The sequence below is a fragment of the Ochotona curzoniae genome, unplaced genomic scaffold (genome assembly GCF_017591425.1).
Source record: "Ochotona curzoniae isolate NIBS_2020 unplaced genomic scaffold, NIBS_Ocur_1.0 contig_1328, whole genome shotgun sequence".
NCBI classification, from domain to species: Eukaryota; Metazoa; Chordata; class Mammalia; order Lagomorpha; family Ochotonidae; genus Ochotona; species Ochotona curzoniae.
In genome coordinates, this window is record NW_024465041.1 from 357,342 (window position 1) to 384,795 (window position 27,454).

The 27,454-nt window shown below is 42.0% G+C and overlaps 3 protein-coding genes and 1 pseudogene across 3 annotated transcripts; all 4 read right to left on the reverse strand.

Moving 5' to 3' along the window:
- Positions 1-242: 242 nt before the first annotated feature.
- LOC121146528 lies at positions 243-1,284 on the reverse strand (annotated as a pseudogene).
- A 1,390-nt stretch (positions 1,285-2,674) lies between these two features.
- LOC121146537 (olfactory receptor 18-like) lies at positions 2,675-4,031 on the reverse strand. Its single transcript, XM_040966011.1, has 2 exons — positions 3,862-4,031; positions 2,675-3,683 (listed from the first exon to the last, which is right to left on the reverse strand). Exons 1-2 carry the CDS (start codon positions 4,029-4,031, stop codon positions 2,675-2,677), a joined length of 1,179 nt encoding a protein of 392 aa, XP_040821945.1.
- Positions 4,032-10,656: 6,625 nt separating this feature from the next.
- LOC121146542 (olfactory receptor 18-like) lies at positions 10,657-11,782 on the reverse strand. Its single transcript, XM_040966025.1, has 2 exons — positions 11,677-11,782; positions 10,657-11,246 (listed from the first exon to the last, which is right to left on the reverse strand). The coding sequence occupies exons 1-2, from the start codon at positions 11,780-11,782 to the stop codon at positions 10,657-10,659; spliced, it is 696 nt and encodes a 231-aa protein (XP_040821959.1).
- Positions 11,783-17,988: 6,206 nt separating this feature from the next.
- LOC121146547 (olfactory receptor 18-like) lies at positions 17,989-18,975 on the reverse strand. The gene has a single exon (XM_040966036.1). The coding sequence runs from the start codon at positions 18,934-18,936 to the stop codon at positions 17,989-17,991; it is 948 nt and encodes a 315-aa protein (XP_040821970.1). The 5' UTR covers positions 18,937-18,975.
- Between the last annotated feature and the right edge of the window lie 8,479 nt (positions 18,976-27,454).

The window sequence follows — 27,454 nt, forward strand, 5'->3', positions numbered from 1 at the left end:
GCAGTGTTGTGTTGCTATGCTGAAAGCAATTACAAATTAAAATAGATAGGTTCAAAATGTGTGTGGAAGGTGCCTAGGAATAAAGCAAAAACATATTCAAGGAAGCAATGGTAAAGCTATTTTAAACATTCAAAAACTCTATTTAAAAAAAATCAAAAGTAGCAATACTGAGCCACAAAATAGGGGAAACAAGCACCTCACATATCCAGTGTTCGGGGAGATGAGATTTGGAGCAGTAATGCTTATGTCTGCTGCCTTTTCTCACCAAGCCTGAATGTATGGTAAAGGGACCGGGATAAGACTGTTTTCCTGAAGAACATGTGCATGGCCCTCTTGATGTCCCTGTTTCTCAGGCTATAAATAAAGGGATTTAGCATGGGGGTAACCATCATGTACACCAGTGAGGCCAAGGCAACCTTTCCCGCAGAAAGAGAGAAAGCTGAACTGAGATACACTCCAATGCCTGTTCCATAAAATAAGCAAACCACTGTCAGGTGAGAGCCACAGGTGGAGAAGGCTTTGTACCTGCCACCTGGAGACAGGACACTAAGAATGGAGGAAACAATTTTATACTAAGAGCAGAGGATGCCTGACATAGGGAGGAAACCGTATATTACACTAACAATATAGGTGACTATGTTGCTGCTCAAGGTTTCAGAGCAAGTAAGGTTGAGAAGTTGAGTGGGGTTCACAGAAGAAATTAGCAATTTTCACTCCCTTGAAGCAGGTAATTTGTAAGACCATGAAGTTATAAATCAGGGAATCCAAAAGGGTGGCCACAAAGGACAGTAAAAATAGAAAGCCACAGCGGTGGGAATTCATCATGACCTGGTAATGCAGAGCGTGACAGATGACAACAAACCGGTCATAGGCCATCACTGTCAGAAGGAAATCATCCATGGTTCCAAAGATGATGGAGAAAGACATCTGAATCAGGCAACCTGCATAAGATATGACTGTGCTGAGGGTGAGAATGGTAACCATCAACTTGGGAACCGTGGTGGAGGTGAATCCCACGTCAGCCAATGACAGGTTGCAGAGGAAGAAGTACATGGGAGTGTGCTGGTGGGAGTCTGAGATGACAGCCAGGATGATAAGCATGTTGCCAAACACTGTGAGCAGGTACATGGAGAGGAACAGTCCCATGAGGAGGGGCTGCAGCTCTGGATCCTCTGAAAAGCCCATGAGATGGAATTCTGAGACACGTGTGAGATTTTGGCTTTTAGTATAACCTGGGAACTGTATGTAATAGAAAATAATGTTAGTCTCAGGATAATTAGGCATCCACTTCTTGTAGCCCCTGACCCTTATCACCCTAATCAATTCTGTAAAAATCATCAAAAATAAAAAGAATTATAAGAAAGAGATGGTCAATCAAGCTTAAATATAGCACAATGTAACTACCATCAGGAAAAATGCAGGAAAAAAGGAGAATAAACAAAGATAGCATAAACAATAAATAGAAACTTTTTGGCAAAAAAAGAATATAACTAAATTAAAACTTTTCATACAGTGTTTGATAGTGAGCTACATAGGTAAAATACAGAGTCAGCCAATTTTTGTTTTTTTCAAATAATTTATTCACTAGCATTTATATATTTATTTTCAACATGTTATTTTAGGGTAGGTTTAAATTGACAGCAGAAGTGTAAAGCAATCATTGTGGAGTAGAGGGGTTTGGGGAGGGGGTAACCTTGGGTATCAGGGTTGAAACTTCCAGCAGCCAGCAGCAGGTGAGTGCCAGGCCAGGGCCTCTCCATGCACCAAGTCCTCATTCCAGCTACCATGTACACACGGTGAGCTGTCCCTGGACCTGCCTGAGTTCCAGAAGCTGCTCCTTTCTTGGTAAGTACACTGAAGGGAGAAGTCTGGAGAATTAGGCATGCCCGGGCCGCACCCACTGCCATCATTGCAAGGCGGAGGGGTTTGGGGAGGATGCCACCGTGGGTCTAGAGGTTGAAACGTCCAGCAGCCTACTAGCTGCTGATGGGTGCCATGCTGAGGCATAGGGCCATCTGGCAGCCACAAAGTGAACTTCAAAACCTTCAGAATTTGAATAAGGAAGCAGAAATATACACTCAAAAAGCTCAACAAACTTCCATATAGTAAATCCAAATAAAAGTTAATCACCAAAACAAATATAATCAGATTGCTCCAAGTCAGAGAAACAAAGAGAGAGAGAGAAGAGAGAGACCTGGCAGCAGTGAGGAAAATGACTCATCACATGAGTAAAACTCCTAAAAAACTGTCAGAGTTTCCAGCAATCCTCAAAGTTCCTGAAAAAGTGGTCATCTCAGTTCAAAAAGTTTGAAGAAACCAGAATCTTTGGGGATGAGGCCCATGCCTGAGATTTGTTAAGTCACCAATTGGAGTTCCCTAAAAAGGCACGCTGTTATGGTTCCACCATAAAAGCATGTACAAATTAAGGTAAATAGATTCAAAATGTGTGTGGAACATACCTATGAATTATGGAGAGGTAAAAGATCTGAAAAAAAAATAAAGCACAGAGAAGTCTACAGGTAAATGAATCTCAGGAGGGCAGCGGTAGAGACATATTAAAAAACAAACGTAATACTTTACATGAAAAAGTACAAAAGAGCAACATTCAGACACAGATATGGGGAAAACAAGGGCCTCACATATCAAGAGTTTAAGGAGGTTAATTTGTGAAGAACTAATGTTTAGGTCTGCTGCTTGCCCCCACCAAGTCCAAATGTGTGGCAAAAGGACTGGATGAAGCTGTTTTGTTGAAGACCTTACACATGGCCCTCTTGATTTCCCTGTTCCTCAGGCTGTAGATAAAAGGATTTAGCATGGGGGTGACCACAGTGTACACCACTGAGGCCAAGGCACCCCTTCCAACAGAAAGTGAGAAAGCTGAACTGAGATACAGTCCAATGCCTGTTCCATAAAATAAGCAAACCACTGTCAGGTGAGAGCCACAGGTGGAGAAGGCTTTATACCTGCCACCAGGAGATGGGATTCTCAGAATAGACGACACAATTTTATAGTAAGAGAAGAAGATCCCTGACATAGGGAGAAAGCCATACAAGATGCTTACAATATATGTGAATATGTCACTGCTGAAGGTGTCGGAGCAAGTAAGGTTGAGAATTTGTGAAGGGTCACAGAAGAAATTAGCAATTTCCACTCTGTTAAAGCAGGAACTTTGTAAGACGATCAAATTGTGCAACAGGGAATCAGAAAGGCTGGCCACAAAGCACAACAAAAATAGAAAGCCACAGCAACTAGAGTTCATAATGACCTGGTAATGCAGGGGGTGACAAATGGCAACAAACCGGTCATAGGCCATCACTGTCAGAAGGAAATCATCCATGCAAGCAAAGACTACAAACACAGACATCTGAGTCAGGCAGCCAGCATAAGAAATGACTGTGCTGTGAGTTAGGATGTCCACAATCATCTTGGGAACTGTGGTGGAGGTGAGCCCTACATCAGCCAATGACAGGTTGCAGAGGAAGAAGTACATGGGAGTGTGCAGGTGAGGATCCAAGGTGACAGCCAGGATGATGAGCATATTCCCGAGTACTGTGACCAGGTACATGGAGAGGAACAATCCCAGGAGGAGGGCCTGCAGGACTGGATCCTGTGAGAAGCCCAAGAGGTGGAATTCTGAGACAATACGTGTGAGATTTCGGGTTTCAGAACAACTTGGACTCCTTCTGGAACAGAAAACAGAACTGCATCCATTGTTAATGAAATAGTCATGGCTGTAATACAAGTGTTCTTCAAATGAATTTCGGAATATGGAATTAAAAATGTGTTTGTTTACGTGCAATCCAATTTGAAGTCCACCCAATTTGTTTTATGGGATAATGTGACAACCCCTCTCATGTTAACCGTTTGGGGCCACAACTGTGTCTGCCATTTCCCTCGATGGTAATGACCTCAGTCTTTGTAGAATTCTCAAGAATGGCTTCTGTGTTTTGACTGCTTCTGTCACACATGCTATGCAAACACTCCGCTAAAAAGTCTTCAAAGGCCAAGAGCATTAGACCAAAGAAGTCCATCCTTGGCGAATACACAGCCCTTTGAAGAAGAAAGAATAGATAGCTCCTTTCTCTGTAAGAAATATAGTGTTCTGATTAACAGATGGATCTACTTTGATTTTAAGAGCACACACATGGCTTTTACGTGGGCTGTTTATAAGTTCCCTGCTAAAACATTGCATTTTCTAAACACAGAATAAAAGCTGCAGGCTCACAATCAAGAAATGTTTTGGCCATTGTGCTGAATAAAGCTTAATCCTTCTTAGTTTTCTGATTTTCCTGCTATTCAGATGGAAGCACTCACTCAGATGCTACTCGTCTTTGTATGAGTAGCAGCAACAGAAATGGGAACAAGAGAGTTCTCACTATTGCACTTCCCAAAAGCTGCCTTGTCTGTGGTTGGAACAAAATGGAACTGGGACTGGCATACCATCCGGAAATGCCACAGATGTTGCAGAAATCCAAGAACCTGAGCTGGAACTTGGAGTCAGACCAGACCTAGATATGAATCCAGGCACTCCCATGTGTGGGAGGTGGGCGTCTTAACCTATGCCTTTTATCAATCATTCAGTTTGTAACTACTATCCTTGTCAATTTTCATTAAAGTTATTCAGTCAAATGTGTACCAATCTCTCCACCCCTTTGTGTTCATGCCTGTATTCTCCACTGGCTATGAACAGAGTAATGCTCATTTCTAAAACAGTAAACATCCAGGGAATGTTTAAAACCTAAATGTCTTCCCTGATGCTTTTTTTTTTAATACAGAATTCCATCCTGATGGAAATCACAAGATTCAATTGAAAAAAACACCATGATCCAAAGTACTGGAAGCTGCAGTCATGTCTCTACAATATGTCTCATCACAGGCCAAACAAGTTCCACCCCAGACTCTTTCTGTGTTTAGGCCATATCTAAAATAGTGCCTGTCTTTGTTTCTGAATAACCAAAACAATACCATTGTTGTAGATATTAACTCTTATGTGTCCTTCATGAGGCACAAGCCGATGTTATCATATTGTCTCGAGTTGTTGTGCATTCCTGAGAAGGTTGCAAATAAAGCTAGGAAAGCATCAGGTGTACTGAAGCCACATACACCATAGTCAGTTATTATTCTGAGCCTGCGGAACATTTGTTCAATTTGGAACAGAGACTTGTAATGCCTCCTCTGTGCAAAACAACTCTACAGAGAAAGAATATCTTTGCTTGTCCTCCAAAGCAGAGTATGTATGTTTATAAGGTTATATTTATATTCTCCAAGGTTTTAGGATGAATAGAAATTAAAGTGTGAAATCATTTCAACACAAAAAATAGTTGGAATCTATTATTTTGTAATTGTACAAAAGATATCTTATCAAAAATTTGTGCGTGGATTGTAAAAAAGCAAAAGTTGGATCCAAAATAATGTCACATTCTTTAGGTTGTGTCTTTCAGCTTTGAAATCCTCTCTTATAAACACAAACACAACAAAATCTCCTATAAAAATGGAAGGTACAATATCAGGGCAGGGAATATTTCAGTTGAGAGATTTAAAAAAAAGAATCAATTAATAACAGCATTGCCTAAAATGTATGTTGTCCAGCTTGGGTCCATTTGTTATTATTTATAGGCCACATAGGTAGCTGCCATTTCCAATTTACTCCTCACTTGATGTGACTTCATCAATGAGTCAACGTGGATGACAATGGCTAGTGTCAAGGATCCCAAGAAGACCTTCTGCACCATCATAGCACAGAAATAAACAGTGCAGTGGACAGGATGCAAAAAAGTATATTTTCTCTGTGTCTGTTGCATTAAGGATGTCCATTCTTTCCCAGTTATCCAACAGCAGATCAAAACATCAGGTACATCTAGGATCCATTGTCAAGCCCTTTCCAGCTCCTGCAGTAAGAGAGGAATCTGACACCCCCGCTATGGTGTCAGATTTTGGGAGTGGGAGCAAGAGGAGATTCAGTGGGATTGTTACAGGAGCGTAGGAAATAGAAGACGGAAGTGAAACCTTTGAGAAGGCATTAAGAGAGAGATCATCCCTGAATTGCCCTGTGCTTGTTCTGTGAACTTTGCTTTCCTGTCCCCACTGATGAGCACCATGAAGGACTAGGAAAGAGCATGGTGAACACAGATACTCTTGCTGAAAAGAAGGAAGTCTGAAATAATTGCTTGGGTCCCCGGAGGGCAAGACTGGCCACGTGGACTGTAGTCCAATCCCATGGTCCACGTGTGGCTTCTTTTCCTTCTACCTAACAGAAATGTTAAACTTGTCTTCTAGAAAATGATTATGTGTGCAAATACAACCTGACAGATGATGTAGTGCAATGGAGCAAGCTGGTGAAATCACAGAGTTCAGACACTGGCACTTACAGATGCCACGTTCCTGATGCCTTGATTGCTGGCATGCTCATCTTCATGATCATGCTTGTGTTTGCAGAGACAGTTTATACAGACTCAGTTGCTATTGCCTTCCTCCCAATGAGAGGGTTTGTGGATGAGAGAGGAAAGAAAAACTTTGAGATTATTCAGACCTGTTTGGAAAACCATGAACAGCCAAGACATTGTGTGTTGGTTGCTTTCCCTCTGTCTATCGCAACTACCATTTTCATCCTGACCATGAAAACATAATGCTGCTGACATTCCCAGATCTCTCTAATAGTCTCCCTCAGCACCTACCGGGCTGCAATGACTTTCAGCTGAGGCACGGCCCAGGGTGAGGACTCCATTACTCCTCTTCTTCCCCTCATATAGTGGCACCTCAAGAGTCTTGGTTCAGGTCTTGAAATTAAACACACTCATGCCATGTTCTCTTCAGGCAGGTGCTCACTGTGGTTTTTGTCATAGAACAGAATGCCAGTCCAGGTCCAAAGGTGCTGGCTCATTATTTACATTTGGAGGATGTTTGGGGCTCGGTGATCAGAGCTCCTCATTAGCCCATAGGCGTAGGGTATCCCAGTCTCTAAGGACTGGCTGACTGTGGTGAAGAGGGAATGGAGACAAAGTGTATCTGGAACCTTTCCAGAGGAAAACCTCACCTGTGCTTCTTGCTATTAACTTTAACTCTCTTTGCTTCTGGGATCTTCTGAAAAGTTTTGCCTACTGCCTGTGTCTTGGCAACAATATCCATAATGTTTCCTTCTGGTTTGCCTTCTATTATCTTTTTTTTTTCCTTTTAGGTGTTTCCTTCTAGTAATTTGATGATGTTGGACCCAAAAGGACCGATTTTGACTTCATTTTTGTATAAGGTCTACAGTAGGAATCTTGCTTCCAATTTCGGTGTTGTTGTTGAGAATTTTTGCATCTATGTTTCTCAGGGGTACAGATTTATGGTTCTCTTTGCTGTCTATTTCTCTGGGTTTTTTTATTAAGGTGATGATGGTCTCATAAAAGGGATTGGGGGGGATTTGCTACTTTTGCTTAAAAAATAATTTAAACATTATTGGTAGTAAGTTCTTTACTAAAAATTCGGTGGAATTTGTCAGTGAAGCCACACATTCCCGGGCTTTGGTTTTTAGATGCATTTGTCTTACTGCTTCAGTTTCTGTCTTATATATTGGTCTACTTAAGGTTCCTGTGTTATCCTGACTCAGGCAGATCATGTATCCAGAAATCCACCCATTTTTTCTGTGTTATTCACTCTGTTGTTATGTATTTTCTTGTCGTCATTGTCGATGAAACTGTGTATTTGTGGTGTCTGTTGCTGTAATTCCTTTATCTCTGATTTTACTGGCTTGGGTTTTCTCCAACTCTTTTTTTTTTTTTTTTGGTTAGTGGAGCCAATGATGTACGTATTTTGTTTATTTATTTTGTTTACTACATCTCATCTTTAATGCATCAATTTTATGTATCATTTATTAAATTTCAATTTTGATTTCTATAGTTTTATTTCTTTCATGCTACTAACTTTTGATTTGGTTTTCTAGGTCTTTGAGATACATTGAGAGAACACTGACTTGAAATTCACAAAACACTGACCAGATTATGTGGCCCCAAGAGCACACACACCATGTATTTACTGAAGGAGAAGATACTCCACCAAGTCACAGAGGCACAACTCAAAGACAAACACATTAGCGCATAATACCAAGGAATAAATTCAGAAGTGCCCATGTATAAACGCAGAAGTATAAGAAGCAAAAGCAAAAAAGGACAACATGACTCACCGAAAGGAACATAGCCACCATTCCCAGTAGAAGAATGTAAAGACAAGGAAACTAATCAACTTTCTGGCCAGGGTTGGCCCACCCTAAGACCTGACCCATCTGTATGTCAGCATGTATTATAACCTGGCATGATCTGGGCTGCTTCTTGCCCTCACCTGCAGGGACTGCACACTGACAAACAAGTTTCTCAAGCTTCTCTATCTGATCTCTTCATAGTGGCAGATCTTGCCACATCAGTGGGTCCTTGGCCCAGGTTGACTTTGTCCATCAGATGTTGTGGCAGGGGCAGTACCCTTACCCAACCAGCCAACACCCTTGCTGATCCTTAGTGTTGGGTATTACAGCCCGGCCTTACTTGATCCATGCCCAAACAGAGTTCTCTCATGGTTCAGTGGGAGCCAAGATCTAGCCAAGCTCATTCTACCCCCACCCAGACTCATGATTACCAGTGGGTGCTTGAATCCAGCGCAGTCAGGCACTCCACAAAATCAGTCCACATCCATGCTGAGGGAGACTACAGCCATGTCCAGCCCATTCCTCTGCTTCCTTTCTGGCTGTCACATTCACTGTTGGGACCCCAAGCCAGCTGGGGCATCCCCTAAGCTCCCCAGTCATGCCTGTGCCCAACCACAGATCTTGCATGTGCCAGCAAAGACTGCAGTTGCACTGTGGTAAGCCCTACACATCCCCAACATATCCTTCTGTCAGACCTGGTTCTCTCATGTGTTGGTTAGTGTCATTTCCCAACCTAACGTTATGAGTCTCCTGTTCAGACTCTTGCTGATGGGTGCTGTGATCTAGTCCTGCCAGGTAGGCCTCCAGCTCTAGCTTTAATATGTGCCAGTGAGTGTATTTAGGTGGTTGTCACTGCTGACTATCCCAGCTTGGGTCTCCCACATGTGCTGGTGATTTGGACTGACCTTTAAAAGCCTTCCTCTTACTCCCATCAAACCACTTGGTTTCAGCACCCTTGCTTATCTAAAACTACAGTGGCTTGTCCATGGATGTTCCTCAGGACTCATTCCTCACCTGTACATGAACCCTGAGGTCCCTGCTCAGCTTCCCTTGTGCCATGGTCAGTATGCCATGTAAGCAGACACACCCAAATCCTTAGACCATATTGCTGCTGGGTGGCCCGAGGACTTCCTCTGGCACCATTGGCTCTGGGTCACCCAATCTGGAATCAATTCTGCCACCACTGGGTGAGCAGAGGCAAGAGGACCCCACACAGACCCCCTGAAATCTTCTGCTGCCCCTACTGGGCAAGAGGTATCAAGGTGCCTCCAGGCAGGCCCAATCTGGAGTCACCCCAACTTATGTGTTTATTCTTTATTTTATATTTGACATCCACACTACAATAGTAGTATAAGAGATTATTTTCAAAAGTTTGTAGAAAATAAGACAAATTGAAAGCCATATAATATGCATTTTTTGAAAGACAACGTTTGTGTAAAATTTTTCAGTTATTCCTATTATATAGTGTGATGTCCATGTCCTGACTACTCTACAATGAACCAACATGAGAAGAATGAATTGTTTCTACCACTTTTTGGTTTCCCATGTTTAACAAATGATTTCCACTATCCTGCTGACGTGCAATGCTTCCACTCACCCTCCTTCTGCCTCAGGGTCCAACAAAACTCACTGGGACGGATGCGTAGAGCAAGGGGCCTCACTGAGCAATGAGGGTCTATTCCCATGCATGTCCTGGGGCTCTCACACTAGGACTGTTGGGAAGATTGTTGTCATGGCAAGTTCAAAAACTCAGCATCTCAAGTAAAATTTGTGAAAGCTGCCGGGCGCATCCTTAAAAGGAACAGTGACACACATGCTCACAGACACCTGCACAGACAAGAGGGACAAATGCACAATGTGCATAGGAAGTAAATTCTATATAAGAAGTGACCTTCAGGGCCTGGTACGATAGCATAGTTGCAAAAGTCTTCAACTCGCATGTGCTGGGATCCCATGTGGTCGTCGGTTGTAACCCCAGAGGCCCCACTTCCCATCCAGCTTCCTGCTTGTGGCCTGGGAAAGCAGTTGAGGATGATCCAAAGCCATGGGATCCTGCACCCATGCGGGAGACTGGGAAGAGCTCCTGGACCTGGCTTCAGATTGGCTCAGCTCTAGCCGTTGTGCTCACTTGATGAGTGAATCATCAGATAGAAGAGCTTCCTCTTTGTCTCTCCTCCTCTCTGAATAGCCACCTTTCCAATAAAAATAAATACATCTTTAAAAAAAAAAAAGAAGAAGAAGTGACCTTCAAAAGCACGAAAAAGAGAATTATTCACTGGTCCAGCATGCTTGGATTCCTGAAAGCTCCATGAATATAGCAGAATTCAAACACGGAAGAAATAATATATTCAAATGATCTAAATCATCTAAGACCCAAAGCAGCAGCATTCAGAGGCAAAATGGGAGAAGTCAGAGACACCAATGTCCTGTATTAAGGAGGTGAGGCTGAGAGGTCTACAGGTTTAGATGGCTGCATTCCCCTATGTGAAATGAAAAAGCTGAGGTGAAGTTATTTTTCTCAAGAGCCTCCTCACAGCTCTCTTGATGTCTCTGTTGCTCAGGCTGCAGATAAAGGGGTTCAGCATGGGGGTGACCACAGTGTACACCACTGAGGCCACTGCACATCTCCTGGGAGAAAGTGAGGAAAATGAACTGAGATGCAGTCCAGAGGCTGTTCTGTAAAATAAGCAAACCACAGTCAGGTGAGAGCCACAGGTGGAGAAGGCTTTGTACATGCCCCTGGATGATGGGCCCCTCAAAGTGGTGGAGACAATTTTATAGTAAGAGAAGAGAATCCCTGACATAGGAAAAACAAAAAAAATGATGCCAACCAAATAAATGATCATATCATAGCTGAATGTGTCATGGCAACTAAGGCTGAAAAGCTGAGAAGGGTCACAGAAGAAATTGGGAATTTCCACTCCCTTGAAGCAGGTAATCTCCAAGACGATAAAATTCTGCAGCAGGGAATCCCAAAGGCTAAACACAAAACACATCAAAAGTAAGAAACTGCAACAACTGGGGTTCATGATGAGTTGGTAATGCAGGGGGTGGCAGATGGTAACAAACCCTATGATTAAGCCCTATGATTGCAGCAGCACTCTGCAAATAAGCCACTTGCTTTTTAACAATTTCATTTTAACTTGTATATTCTTTTATTTTTGATGTTATTTAGATAGGTGAGAAGGATGGATGACCATGAGGACTTGCTGATTAGAGTGAGCACTGTGGGGAGTTTTGAGGCATGGGGAAAAGTGGAGGAGACAATTGCTTCCCATTCCTTTCTTCCTGTATCTGGTGGGGTGGAGAGAGAACAGCAGAAATGGCTGCTACCAGTAGCCTGATCACATCAGTACTTGGGAAAGGGGGACAGCAACTTCCTACCATCCTCGGATCCCTGGTGTGGAGCATGCTTGAAGGGTACTGCTTAAGTGGTCTCAGTAGTTCTGAAATGCTGTTGATATAATTGCTGCAAGCTTGAGGAAATCTTTCCAAGTCACATTGGCTGACATTGTTCATCTTAGGGATGTCACTCATCCAAATACTTGTTGTCAAAGCTTGGCCAGAAGACTTCTCTAGTTTGTTCTGCCCTCCATCCTCTGACATGGTACTAGAAGGCCTCTTCAGACCTTGGTGAGCTGGCTGTCATGTTCCCCCATTTGTATCCGGGCATGCTAGCCATTGCAAAGGCATTAGCATCTGAGAAAGCCCAGTCCCAATACATGCATCTCATAGTCAGATCACAAATCCTGTGATTATTTTCCCCTGTGGTGAGAGTTTTGAATCCAGCACTCCATTTTGGGGTACCCCACAGAAACATGCCTGAAATGACCCAAGATTGGCTCCTGTTTGTATCAGACAATGTAGGGTCTTGCTCAGTTTATTACATGCACCAGCTTACATGCATACTGCTGATTGTAGTGTACCAGTCCCATCGCATATACTGAGACAACTGAAATCAGAAGCCAAGAAGTGCAGCCAGGTCTCACAAGTGATAGCAGGAAGTCAAACACCCATGCCAAACCGTGGTGTCCCTCAAGGTGCACATAAACAGGAAATGGACCAGAAGTAAAGGAGTCCAGACTTGCATTAGGTACCAGGACATGGGATGCAGGCTTCCCAAGCTGATGCCTAATCCCATAGAGGCACAACACACCCCTTAGGTCAGTATTGATTTCAGAGCACTGAAATCATTTTCTCTAAAAGCTGCATGAAGTGTACTACACTTACTGCTGCTAAACCCACGAGTGGGCATTGACGTTTGATTTTTCCTTCCTTTTATTAAGTGCCCACATCGCCTTCAAACACCTCATCTGCCCCATCACTGCCTGAGAGGACATTATTTGACTTGTCTATTGCGATGACTTGGAATTCAAAATTTTTGGTCCTTTGTCTCACATGTGAACATTTCTAAAAGCTATGCTCATGAAACTGTTTTTGGTTGCAAAAGCAAGTGACATACAATTTTACCGTGCAATACCTGTGTGTGCTCTCCTGGGGGAAAAATGATCACTGTATGCTCCATTATGTTTTGTCCATCAAATATCTGCCACTGCAGTTTCTGGTAACAATCTTTCATGATAACTCACTAGGAAATATAATCCTGTGATGGGGATTTTTATTTCAATTGGCTCAAGTGGAGCAGCCAGTATAATGAGAAGGAGAAAAGAGCGCAGCATTCTACTCCTGGACAATTCACCTAGGATACACTCTTGCATGCAAACCTTGCCACGTCTCTGTGATTGCGTGTGTTCTGGACAAAAGGGAGTACTAACCTGTGTCTGTGGCCATCTTAGCATTCAGGGGAAGTCAGAACTTCAATAGCTCGTTGTTCTGATTTTTTCGAGCATTTTTTACAGAGCAAGTGTATCATGAATGCTGTTGTCAAGGGAACTGGAGGCATCAGTGATGCCCAAATCTAAGACATGTCTCAGCTCGGGCAGAACATCCGCCTCCTCTTCTGTCTCTTTTTTAACACATCTTAGTAATTCTGCTTTCTCAATATTCACCAAATATAATTATGCAATGAAACTTAAGTTATGTGACAGGACCCCTGTCCTTCTCAAAGACACAAGCCACTGTTATTCTGATATTCCCATGCATCTCCGATTTCATGGGAAGCTCCTGAAAGGGATCAAGGTACCTACAAGATAGCACCAAGTGTGTGGAAGCCTCAATGGTTATGGTTAGACACTGTGAGCCAACCACAACTCCATTCATTATGTAACAGAATTTTTGATGCTTCATCTACTTAAGTATTACATGCAGGCCATAATTTCAGGAGTGAGAGACAGTCATTCTTCCATAAATACACAGCACATAGCTTGTAAGGACATACTTTTACTTTAAAATTTTGGGATTTAGAAGGAAAAGTACAATCTGCTTAATAAAAAAATAGGATTTTTTCATATTTGGAAAATGGATATTATGGAAAAAAAACCTGCACATCGATTTTTTTTTTCTAAAAAGTTGACATCATCATTAGCTCAAATGTTCATTCTATTTTCCATGAATTTTGAAGTTATCTCATACACTGGTGGAAGCAACATCAGTAGGAAAGCACAGTGCTCAGCAGGTCATATTTCAATGAACTAGATGACATGTAACTTCAAAACAATATCTAAAATGTATTTTATCCATCTTTGATGTAACCATCGCAAACATGAAACATCCAAGATAAGTGCTATCATTACTCGAAGTAGCTATACCACTGAGGCACTGATTCTAATATCTGAGAGTGTATAGTGTCACAAATCCTGACAACCCACCATGCACCCAGAACAGACGTGGTCGGTGGAGAATGCCTCCTTCCAGAGGACGTTGTCTCTGAGTCCACTGCATTTGAACTCAATGTTGTCCACCAGGCAGCAGAAAATTCCCTGTATACTTCCAGAGGTTACAATATCAGGTATCTCTGAGGTCCCTTGTTAGTTTCTGCCTTTTCTGCAGTAGAATTGGAATCTAACACCTCAATTCATGTTGCTCTATTCACAGAAAGTTCAGTAATTACAAGAAGTGAAATCTCAGAGAGGGTTCAGCACAGAGCACGTCGATGTAGGACCCTGCGTCTGCCCTGCCAGTCAATTTAGCACCGAATTGATGTCATGTTTCACAGGCTGCTGCCCAGTGTGGTCTATAAAGAAACGATAATGAGGGGGGCACAGTGGGCAGCAGGTCTCTTAATGTAGGAATTAAATGTGAAATCATTTCTCAGGAATCAGAGGGGTATGGTGGCCGTGCTTCCATAGTGTTTGGAACCAACACCTGATACGTTAAAACCTCATACAAGAAGACTAACGCAAAGCGCTGAGCTCCTCCCCTCTCAAACAAAGTAAAAAGGAACATGTGCAGTGCACCTTAAACCATTAGGTAACAGGATGAAGCAGTGTGCTTAGACACAGAGTTCAGACACTGTATGTTGTGTTTCCTGGCATCCCTCATCATAAGCTCCCTGGTCATCTTTGAAGATTTAAGAAAAGTTTATACAGACTCAGTTGCTACTATCATGAAGGACATGCTGGTGGGAAAATATTGATGTGAAGGAAACAAAACTCAAAATGAGATCTTGAGATACAGATGAGAATCATGTTCATAAAATGAAGTGGTTTCCTGAACTGAAATGTTAGCTGCACTCTATTGCAGTCATCATTTCTTTCCTGATGCTGAGAAAATAATGCTCCTGACATTTCCAGATCCCTCTACCATCTTCCTTAGCACTTACCAGGATGTACTCAAACTCACATTTTCTTATTCAGGACTGGAGAAGAGACAAATTCAGGTCATTTCTTCCTCATGCAAATGCTCCCAGTGTTATGGGAAAGAGCATGGAGCTATGAGATTTCCATTGATGGAGTGATGTGGTGAAGGTGCTGGTTCATTATTTACACTTGGGAGACCCTGGGAGCTCAGTACTCAGAGCTCCTTGTTAGGCAGCAGGTCCAGAATATCCCAGTCTCAGAGGACTGGCTGACACTGACAGAGGAGGGAATGGGGAAAAGCAGTGTCCTTGGGACTTAGACAGAAGGAAGCTCACCTGTGACACTTTGCTGCTGATTCCCAAATGCAGGATGATGAGCACTTGAGAGCAAGGGCAAACCTCTTCAATGGAAAATCTCTCTCTCTCTCTCACACACACACACACACACACACACACACACACACGCACACACAAACAAGCACACATGTTGTAGCCCATGGAGATATTTTCCCAGAGGATTTTTGATCGTCTCCCTGAATCTTCAGCAAGTCTGTTGGTCAAGGGCTTTCCTTGTATGAAGTGAGGACAGAAGCATTGGGACCATTTCCCCAACTGAGCAGAGAACACAAGGGATTCTTAGAAACTAGAAAAGATGACACAATCCAAGGAATAAATCATATCATCAGGAATAGATTTCAAAAATGGTTATTTTTTTAAAGATCGATTTTTATTTGAAAGGTAGATTTTTACAGAGAAGGAGAGACAGAGAGAAGTCCTTCTTCCATTATTTCACTACCCAATGATTGCAACTGAAATATACAGTAAAGTTTTATCCAGTTGATTTCTCTATTGATTCATTCAATTTTCTTACTGTATATTTCAGTTTCAATGTTTGACATGTACTAATAGCTCTAATTTTTAAAACATTTTATTTCATAATCATTTTAAATTTTAAAAATGGGGGTAAGAAAAATTTCTCACATTTCTTCACCCAATTTTCAGAGTTTCAGGTTCTAACACCACCAGTGCCTGGTTGGGCCTCATTTTGTGTGCTGAAAAAATTGCCACAAGGCAGGAGGACCAACCACAAGCACTGCATTCACTAAGCCAAAAGAAGACTCATTGCTGGCTTGGCAGAATACAATGGTCCAACAGAAAAAAAAAAATAGTATCAAATTGGCATCCTTACAGGTTACGCCCAGGATAGGTTCGGGTGGTCCCCAGGATGAATGGCCAGCAGGACCAGATACCACAAATGCCACATCAAGTGCCAGTTTGTGTCCTGAGGAAAAGGCTTTGTGGTAAGAAAAATAACAGTGAGCTCCACAGGCACTAAGCTGGCAGAAAGCTTACATCCAACTCAACACATTGTACAGGTTAAAGGGAAAATAGCACCAACTCAGCTTTCAACAGATTCCTCCTAAAATAGGTCTGGGTTGCCCCCAAACTTAACAGACAACAGGTCCAGAACGCCATCAGAAACACATCACGCACCATTTTGTGTACTGAGGAAAGGTCATGGGGCTGAAGGAACAACAGCGAGCTGCGGAGGCACAAAACCAAGAGAGAACTCACTTCTAGTTCAATGCAGAGCACAGATATCATAGGGAAAATATTACTGACATACAATCTGACAAATTCCAACCAAAATAGGTCCAGGTGGCCCTCAGGTGTACAGCATCGTAGGTTACCTATTCATGAGCCAGTTGGTCCAGGATGTCATGGTCTCTGAGGACTGGCTGATATGAATGGAGTTGGGAATGAGGAAAAGAATGAGTACCTAGGAACTTGACACAAGGAAGGTCACCTGTGCTCCTCCGTTCCTGGTTCCAAGGACGCAATCTGAACATAAAACTCACAGTTCTAGTTCTCAGTTTCAACTCAGAGCATGAGTTTTCCAATGTTTCAAGCACAGTAGATAACACAGAGGTTATGCATGGAAACCCAGAATCAGCAACTAAACAAGGGAACACATAACATCTCCAGAAATAATAACCAACTTTTGGATGTTTTTATTGCAGATGTATGGAGAGGAGAGGCAAAGACAAACATCTTTCACTCACTCACCAGTTGGATGCTTTAGCTAGAGCTGAGTTTGGCCAGATGCCTGTATTCAGGAGCTTCTTCCAGGCCTCCCAGATGGAGAAGGGTCCCAAGGCATTGAGCCATCCTCCACTGCTTTCCCAGGCCACAAGCAGTGAGCTGGATGGGAAGTGGAGCAGCTGGGACATGAACTGTGGTCCATATGGGTTCCTGGCTCTTGACTATATATGATTAGCCAACTAAACCATAGGGCGTGGGTCATAAGTAGTCAAACCTCTCAAAACTATGCAGATTTTATCAACAAATTCAAGGAATAATCCTGAGACACTCAATAAGGCAAAGATCATAATATGAATCAAAAATTGTGCAATGGGGAAAATGCATGATCAAATTATAGGTTTGTTAAAATACATTACATATGAAAGAGAAACAGATATATTAGAAATAAAAAATATAATACAAACACTAACATTCCATAAAGTGTTTAACAGCAGGGTTTAACAATAACAAGACAACATTTTTGCTTATTCATATCATTTATTTTATTTGCTAATAGCAACTATATCTATTTTGAATAATTTCTTGAAGAATCAATATAATTTAAATAGAAACTTCTTTGACATAGTAAAATGGATAGCATCCCCATATATTTGTCCTCATTCTAGTCTTCAGTTTAAAGAAATCACAATCTCTTGGATGAGACCCAGATCTGAGATTTGGTGAACCTCCAGTGGTGGTTCCCTTAATAGGAACAGTGTTTTGATCCACACTGAAATCAAGTGTAAATTACATTAGACAGATTCAAAATGTGTGTGGAACAGACATATGAATTATGCAAAGAAATAAAATGTAACATATAAAAAAAAGTGAGTAACCTGTCCATGATGCCTGGCAGAGATAATGAGATACAGCAAAGTCTATAGGTAAAAGGATTCAGGAAGAACATTGTAATGATACATTTAAGAATCCAAAATATTCTAAAGTAAAAAGAGTAAAAGAAGCAATATACAGACATGAATATGGAGACACAAGGGCCTCATGTATCAAGATTATGGAGGTAAGATTTGGAGATTTAATCAGTAGTATTGCTGCTTTTCCCAAAAAGTCCAAATGCATAGCTCAAGCACTGGAATGGATCTAATTTGTTGAGTACCCTTTTCATGGACTTCTTTATGTCCCTGTTCCTCAGGCTGTAAATAAAGGGGTTTAGCATGGGGGTGACCACCGTGTACACCACTGAGGCCAAGGCCCCCTTTCCAGCAGAAAGTGAGAAAGTTGAACTGAGATACACACCAACAGCTGTTCCATAAAATAAGCAAACCACAGTCAGGTGAGAGCCACAGGTGGAGAACGCTTTATACCTGCCACCAGGAGATGAGATTCTCAGAATAGACGACACAATTTTATAGTAAGAGAGGAGGATTCCTGACATAGGGAGGAAGCCATATAAGATGCTTACAATATATGTAAATATGTCACTGATGACGGTGTCAGAGCAAGTAAGGTTGAGAATTTGTGAAGGGTCACAGAAGAAATTACAAATCTCCACTCCTGTGAAGCAGATAACTTGCAAGATCATCAAATTTTGCAGCAGGGAATCCAAAAGACTGGCCCAAAGGGACGCTAAAACTAAGAAGCCACAGCGGTGGGAGTTCATGATGATCTGGTAATGCAGGGGGTGACAAATGGCAACAAACCGGTCATAGGCCATCACTGTCAGAAGGAAATCATCCATGCATCCAAAGAGTACAAACACAGACATCTGAGTCAGGCAGCCAGCATAGGAGATGGCTGTGCTGTGGATGAGGATGTCCACAATCACTTTGGGAACTGTGGTGGAGGTGAATCCCATGTCAACCAAGGATAGGATACAGAGGAAGAAGTACATGGGAGTGTGCAGGTGGGAGTCTGCGGTGACAGTCAGGATAATGGCCAGGTTCCCAAAAACTGTGACCAGGTACATGGAGAGGAAAATCCCAAAGAGAAAGGGCTGCAATTCAGGATCCTCTGACAAGCCCATGAGATGGAATTCCGGGACACGCGTGAGATTTTGAATTTCAATATTACCTGGGAAACTATACAGGGATAAGAGTGTTATTTCAAGACTTACACCTCCAATTGATGTTTAGCTACCATAAAACTTCTGCCCATGTTTTCAGTAATGAAGCCAATCGCTTGGAACTCTCACAATTGGTTTCTACAATATTCTACATACTTTTTCTACATACACTCTATGCATTCCTTCTTTAGTGATACTCAGCTGACAAAGACCAAGAATGTTAGATCTGACATGACATTGATCACAGTAAAATGCACTCTCTTAGAAAATTTTATGTGGTTTGTGGAATGAGGAACAGAAATTTGGAGATACAAATCAAAGTAAATGACAAAGCAAATGATGTCCTCTTGGGCAATTATGGGAAGGACATCATGATATCAACATCATGATATCAACAGAAGAATAAATGTGCCCTTACCATCTTTAAGGAAGGCATCATTCTACCTCAAGGTAGTGAAGAGAAGTAAACTCTTATTTGGGTCTATGGCACTAATAATGACTCACTTGACTTAGAGTATTTTAAATATTGTTACAGCACAGTACATAGGGTAGCATTATCTATGCACTAAACTTGATTGTTTTTGATAGGGAAATACTAGTATTTTTGTCAGAATTTTTGTCATTCTTTGGTTTTATGAAGTTTCTCCATCATCTCTTTCTTTTTGAGAGTTAGGGTCAAAGAGACTTCTCAAATAACTGTAATGTCCAAGTCAGGACCAACACAGAGACTGCTAGCTGGACCTTAATCCAGGTGTCCAACACAGGTAGCACAAAGCCAACTGCTTGCACCATCACCACTGCCTCACACAGTCTGCACTGACAGGAGGCTGAGTCACAAGCCAGAGACTAGAAGCAAATCATGTGGGAGGTGGCCTCTTAACCTGTTAATGTGGCAACTAATATAGAGCACACAAACCAGTGTAGGAATAAAATAGTCATTCCAGATAAGGTGATCTTTTTGAGCCTGTGTTTATACTCCAATGGAAATGAGGTCTTGTGAACTTGCTTTTAAAAAAAGAATTTCAAAGGAGTTTTTTTCAAAATTTAATTTCCATTTGTATTGGAAAGGTAGATTTGTAGGGAGCAGAGACAGAGGAAAAGATCTTCCTTCTGCTATTCCATTTACTAAGTGGCAACACTGGCCAGAGCTGAGTTGAACCAAAGCCAGGAGTGAGGAGATTCTTCCAGGTCTCCGGCTGCATGAATGGGTTCATGACTCTCTAAACAAGTGTACTCCATTTACTGATGCTAATCCAGGTGTATGACGTTTCATGTTCATCCTTTCTGTCTGGTGCACACATCTCCTTCAAGCACTTGTTCCTTCCCATCATTGCCCAAGAGGACATCATTTGCTTTGTCATTTACTTTGATCTCTATCTCCAAATTTCTGTTCCTCATTCCACAAACCACATAAAAATTTCTAAAAGAGTGCTTCATTAAATTATTTTCAGTTGTAAAATTAAGTGACACATGGCTTTCCCATTCACCAGCTGTTTTTACTGTCTTGGAAGAATAAATCATCGTTGCTTGCATCATTTTATAATAGCCTATGAAATATCTCCTAGTGTAGTATCTGGTAGCAACCCTTAACATCTCACTGGGAAATCTAATTTTGTGAAGAGAATACTAATTTGATAAAAGAAAGTGTATATAGACTCAGTGTCAACTAGCATGAAAGGCATGCCAGAGTGAAGTCTTGGTGTGAGGGAAAGAACAACTCAGAATGAGATCTTTGAGACACAAATGAGAACGAAGAATAAAAACATTTCCTGAGCTGAAATGTTCCTGGCACTGTGTCACAACCATCATTCCATCCTACTTCTGAGGAAACAATATTTCTGACATTCCCAAATTCTTCTACCACCTCCCTCTGCACTTACCAGGCTGTGCTGCTCCTCCGATGAGGCATGGCCCACGTGGAGGGCTCCACTGCTCCTCTACTTCATGCTATGGCATGGTGCCTCACAAGTGTGACTCAGGACTAAAGAGCAGACAGACTCATGATGTGTCCTCGTCATGCAGGTGCTTAAAATCATGTTGGTCATAGCATGGAACTACCAGAAACCACCGGTAAAGTCATGGTCTGAAGGTGCTGGCTCATTATTTACACTTGGAGGACCCTGGGGGTTCAGTGCCCAGAGCTCCTCATTAGCCAAAAGGTCCAGAGTGTCTCAATCTCTGAGGACTTGCTGATAGTGATGAAAAAGGGAATGGGGAAAGAAAGAGTCCCTGGGCTCTAGACACAACGGGTCCAGGTATGCTGTGCTGTTGCTGACTTTCACATGCAGAATCTTGGATGAAGACTCAGACTATGTTTTGGTTTTGTTAATAACTTCATCATACTTTTCATGATGTTTACACAGTTGAGAGGGGTGAATGCATGTGAGGTTCACCAATTAGGGTGGGGAGAGTGAAGCTAATGTAGATGAGACAACTGCCTCTAAATGCCTTTTTCTTCTGGTATCTAGGGGAAAATGAAGAAAAAAGGACAAAGGGCACTCCCAGCAACTCAACCAAGACTCAGGAATAGGAGAATGTCACCCACTGTAATCCCAGGTTCCCAATGTTGGAGCATGTTCCCACAATACAGCTTAAATGGATTCAGCATTCTGAGATGCTGTTGATTTCATTTCTCGGAAGCTGAGGAAATCCTTCCAAGGTCCTTTCACTGACATAGTCCACCTTAGAGTCTTGATTCACCCAGATACTTCTCCAGGAGTGATATCCAATTTGTTCTGCCCTCATTAGAATGATCCCCAATAAGGTGTGAGGAAGACAGGAAGTATTACCTATCAGGATCATAACTGGTAACTCATAGACAACAGACTCAAATCATCATTAGACAATAGCAAAACTACGAAGGCATATGGGGGGAATCAGGAGCAATCCCAACAACCTCTTAACAGGAGGTCATATGCACAGAGCGGGGGGGAGGGCCCAGAGTGGAGCAGGCAGACAGGAGGAGGCTTGTATCCCAACTCTGAAGACTCCTAGATCCTCACCAAGGACTATCAGTACGAGCTCCGAGGACTACATCCCAACTGCCAAGGAGACCACTGGAATTGGAGTGCCTTCGGAGGCCGAGAACTCTGAGGTCACCCACCTCCATTTGGATTTCCCACATGGGATGAAAGAACCCCATACCCTACCTTGCAGGTTCCAAGGTCATCGGAACGACAACCAGGAGCACTGGGCAGTCCGCAGAACCTTCGGGACTAGGGAGAGGAGCTTTCTCTGGTTCTTGCCTGGTGCCAACTTTGGGTCCCCACTCTCTCTCGTAATGATCATCAGGATCGCTCCAGAAACCCCTCAAAACAAACGAACAAATAAACAAATAAACAAAAAAAACCTAGAATAGATGGAGAACAACAAGGAAAGCTTAAAAACTGGAAATGGGGAGTGGGGATGCACTTATAACTCACTGGGTGGGACACAAAGATTAGTTACTCCTCACTAGGGTGTTGAAGATTTCTCTGCACACCCCTCCTAAAACTGTTCACCTAAAATGTTGACATATGTCTTGTTACAGTTATAGAGTTAGACTACCTGAAAAACAGCCAAGTTCTGCAAAATCATGCTTCAACACTATGAACTGCTAGATACTAAAATTAAAATAGACATGAGACAGCTGAATAGTAATCTATAGCCATTTTAAGGTGTATAGAACCCAACTGTATATAAACTAATAATTGTTATGTCAATGTAGAAGTCCTAGGATGTGGTTCAGAACTTGCACTTTTTTTTCTCTCTCTCTCTCTCTTTGAACACGCTGGTTACACAATACCATGTCAACTATTTCCATTATGTTATAAATTGTTACTGATGTAATGTCGGGGCTTTTAATTGATTGGGATGATATTCTGTCGGCTCTACCTTCAGACCAGAGACAGTCTCCCCATGAAACTGTTGAACCTATCTGGACAATAAGGTGCTGAACTCTATGCTTTGTAGATGCTTGCAAGGAAATAATCTCAACTGAATTTGACCTTTGGTAATGCAACAAGATGGAAGTATCCACCATGGAGGGGAGCAGGTTTGGGGGAGGAGAGGAGGAATCCCAGTGTCTATAAAACTGTGTCACATAATGCAATGTAATCAATAAAAAATTTTAAAAAAAAGAATGATCCCCAATAACTCAACCTAGACCTACCCTCAGCCCTGGACCATGCATATCATGGTATGTGAAACAGACCTGTCCTGTCTTTTTCACATCTCATTCAGCTCTTATCCACACCAGTGCACATTGGAGCCTAGCTCAACCCATCTGATTCTATTAGCCAAACTCATGCCAGTGGTGCAACCTCCTGACTAGCAATGCATGCTCCCAGCCCAGATTTTCATGCTCACCAGTAGGAGTTGAAGCCATACAGAGAGAAGGTGCACACATTTCCCCACAGGGCCTGCTGCCACCCCTGGATCTTGCACTTTCCAAGTAGTACTATGATTTATCAGAACATACCCCCCCAACTCACACAACACTTGTTAGCTGTAGCAAAGCCCAACCAGCCTCCCCTTACTCTGGCTCATACATGCACAGTGGGTAGTGTTGCTTAGCCCAGCTAGGCTCTCCTCCTAAGCCAGCTCATACACATGAAGTATACATGTAGCTCAGATACATGAGGTACATACAATGGGTGTTGTAGCCCTGGCAGTCCAGGGTTTCCCCAGGTTCTGATTATGGTGCCCACCAGCAGGGGTTGTGGCCCAGTGGAGGATCCCCCACAGCTCTCTTTCAGGGTTCATTCCCCATCCTGTATCTTATGTGTATGTTTGAAACTGCAACGTGAACCGCTTGAACTCACGTGGAACCTAGAAAAGATTCTTCCTAGACAATGTGGAAAGAGCCCCTGCAGTTTCCAACATATCTACTAATAAAGGTCTTTCTCTCCGTAAAACTACTGAGGATAATGGAGAGTAAATATTTTCCACTTCTTCAAGCACAGCAGAGAACTCAAGGATCATGTATAGAAACCAAGAAATAGTGCCCAAAGAACTCATTGCATTCCCAGAAATAGACTCTATTTTCAACACTCATGGATATACTTAATTTTCTATCAACAAATTGAAATAATCATACTAGAGATGCTCCATGCGGAAAGAAAGAAATGACACACGTTGAAATCTTGTGTCATTAGGAAAAAAATGCCTGACCACAATGAGATCAAAAATTAAAATGCATAAAATATGGAAAAGAAAGAGCAATATTGGAGATACAATCACTCATATTCAACAGAAGGTTCAATAGCAGAATTCATCAATTAGAATAAAGAATCAGTAAACATTTTTGCCTATTATTTATCAGCATGTATATCTGTTTTAAGAATTCATTGCAGAATCATTCTAAATTTACAAATATTTTAAAAACTAGCAACACAGAGAAACCCATATCTTCATCTAATTTCCTCTATTACAGCTTATAGAATATGTTTCACAATTTTTAAAAAATTTATTTCTTTTTATTGCAAAGTGGGATATACAGAAAGAAGGAGAGACAAAGATCTTCCATCTGTTGCTTCACTCCCCAAGTGACCACAATGGCTGGTGCTGCTCATTTCAAAGCCAGGAGCCAGGGATTTCATCCAGGTCTCCCACATGGGTGCAGGGTCCCAAGGCGTTGGGCCGTCCTTGACTGCTTTTCCAGGCCACAAGCAGGGAGCTGGATGGAAAGCAGGGCTGCCAGGATTAAACCAGCGCCCAAATGGGATCCTAGCATGTTCAAGGTGATCACAGAGAGCTGCGCCAGGGTCTCTATCACGGTTAATGACCCACATGCCTCCCTTAATTTTAACACAAGAAGCTTTATTCTTTCCATCCCTCCTAGCAGCAAATAATAACATTGTATTTTCAGAATCACCTGTGGTTCCAGGCCACTGTTTGAATTTTTAAAAGTTTATTCATTTTTTCATGATACAGTTTCATTGGCTCAGGAATTTCCTTTCCAGCATTGCACATACTCCTGCCCCCACTATTTCCCTTTATATTGTAACAGTAGTTTAATCTCTCATGAATAGTAACAAGTCCATCATTTTGCATTTAAGTATTCATCTGTAATGATCAATTCAAAGGATAAAGGAAAAATAATGAAGAGCGGAGAGCCAGAAGGATATAAAGGACACCCTAAGAACATTATATGCTGCATGTAAGTCTCAAAGCAAGGAAAGAGAGAGTGACAGTGTGGCAGACAGCCGTCTCGAAAACAATGAGTAAAATTTGGAGCAGGCCAAATTTAAAGAAGGAAGTGTACACACACATTCAAGAAGCTTAATAAACTACAACAGTAATAAATCTAACTTATAACACACATGATAATGAAAGCATTCAAAGTCATGAATGGAGAATCCTGAGAGTAGTACAGGCAAATTGATTCATCACACACCATAAAGGAAAAAAACAATGTAAGTAGACTTTAAAGCATATCCAGAGATTGCCAAAAAGACTTTTGTATCATCAACCCACAGTTTCAAAAGCTCAGCATCTCTAATGTGAGACCCAGGCCTCAGAATTGTGAAAGCTTCCTGGTGCATCCTTAAAAGGAACGGTGACACACATCCTCACAGACACCTGCACCGACCAGGTAGACAGGTGCACAATGTGTATGGGAAGTAAATTTTGCATAAGAAGTGAACTTTAATAACACACAAAGACAGTTGTCCAACTGTGCAATACCCGAATCAAGCTCCAGTTGAGTTTAGAACTCAGGAAACATGTGTGGAGGTGGCAGTTTTTTTTTCTTTTTTAAATATATAGAGATAAAGAGAAAAGATGGATCAGTGTAACTCCCTGATCATAATGGGCAATGCAAAAAAGATGTTTCCCGTTTTTATACAGGAAATCTCACAAGCTTTACACAGATTTTTACATCATGGTCAAATGGGTGTTTCCAAAGATAACTCTGTAAACTGTTACAATTTAAAGCAGGCCATTATCCATTCTGACATTGCAACCAGGAATTGCTCAGCTGACAGCACACATTAATACGTGATAAACCCCTGCTACATTTCTCTTTCTACAACTTGTAATTTAAAGGAGAAAAATGTATCATAGAGGGAAAAAGCATAAAGATCAGAAACAACAACAAACAAAAAATTTCAGACATAAATTTCCACAGCTTAACAACTCCTTAATTAGTTTGAAGGCATGTTTGACAATCTTAGTAAAAACATTCTTGAGCTCCTCCAGCCACCAAGGGTCCTGGGAATGGCCAAAACAGCATAAATTGTTAAAGACCCACTCACCAACAAAACCGGAGAGTAAACTTTTGTTAGGGACGTGGGTTCCTAAGCTCATATCACTTACAGAGACCACCTCACAAGGGCAAACAACAATGCATCAACAGATTTCATGGGTAGTTAAGTGTCCATTTAGTTCATTGAAGTAGCTGGAGGGACATTTACCAGGCCTTGCCATACAGCTGGGAACCTGGTTTTGGCCTTGCCAACAGGGCAGTCATTCGCTTCACACCTTTGTATGCCCCAAAGATACAAAAGATGGGAGGCCTCTGCTCCTAACAGTCCAGCATGCCTGGATTAATGAAAGCTCCATGGATATAATAGAATTCAGACATGCAGTAGATAGTGTATTCAGATGACCTATCACATGTTGTGTTAAAAAGAGCCAAAGAAGCAACATTTAGAAAAAAAAAAAAATCGAAGTAAAACCTGTGATGTCATGGCTAGGGGCAGGTGAGATTTGGAGATCCAGCTGCTTAGTTTTTTTTATTTTTTTCTGCTTGCAATAAATGGACCAAGATGAGGTTGGTTTTCTATAGAGCATCGTCACAGAACTCTTGATGTCACTGTTCCTCAGGCTGCAGGTAAAGGGTTGAACATAGGGGAGATCACAGTGTACACCATTGAAGCCACGGCACACTCCATAGTGGAAAGTGAGAAAATTGAACTAAAATACATTCCAAGCAATGTACCATAAACTAAACAAACCACTGTCACGTGAGAGCCACAGGTGGAGCAGGCTTTTTACCTGCCATCTGGAGATGGGAGCCTCAGAATGGAGGAGACAACTTTATAGTAAGAAAAAAAAAACATTCTTGACAATGAGAAAACACCAAAAATTATGCCAATCAAATAATTTACCATGCATAATATAGGTTAAGGTGTCACAGCAATTAAGGTTGAGAATTTGAGATTGGTCACAGAAGAAATTTGAAATCTCCACTCCCTTGAAGCAGTTAATCCAGAAAACCATAAAATTCTGCATCAGGGATTCCAAAAGACTAAATCATCCATGCATCCAAAGAGGAGAAAGAGAGACATCTGAGTCAGGCAGCCTGCAGAGGAGGTAGCTGGGCTAGTGTGTGGATGCCCACAATCATCTTGGGAACCATGGTGGAGGCGAACCCCATGTCAGCCAAGGACAGGCTGCAGAGGAAGAAGTACATGGGGGTGTGTAGGTGGGAGTCTGAGGAGACAGCTAGGATGATGAGCACGTTCCGATCACTGTGACCAGGTACATGGAGAGGAAT

Bases quoted from the DNA above. Each gene is read 5' to 3' on its own strand.
- LOC121146537 (XM_040966011.1), bottom strand. From the start codon at position 4,031: ATGGACTTCTTTGGTCTAATGCTCTTGGCCTTTGAAGACTTTTTAGCG. The intron at 3,684-3,861 runs GTTAACATGAGA...TTTCTGTTCCAG, and splicing joins CACAGTTGTGGCCCCAAACG to AAGGAGTCCAAGTTGTTCTG.
- LOC121146542 (XM_040966025.1), bottom strand. From the start codon at position 11,782: ATGTCAGAGGATGGAGGGCAGAACAAACTAGAGAAGTCTTCTGGCCAA. The intron at 11,247-11,676 runs GTGACTTGGAAA...GCTTAATCATAG, and splicing joins GATGAACAATGTCAGCCAAT to GGTTTGTTACCATCTGCCAC.
- LOC121146547 (XM_040966036.1), bottom strand. From the start codon at position 18,936: ATGGGCTTGTCAGAGGATCCTGAATTGCAGCCCTTTCTCTTTGGGATT.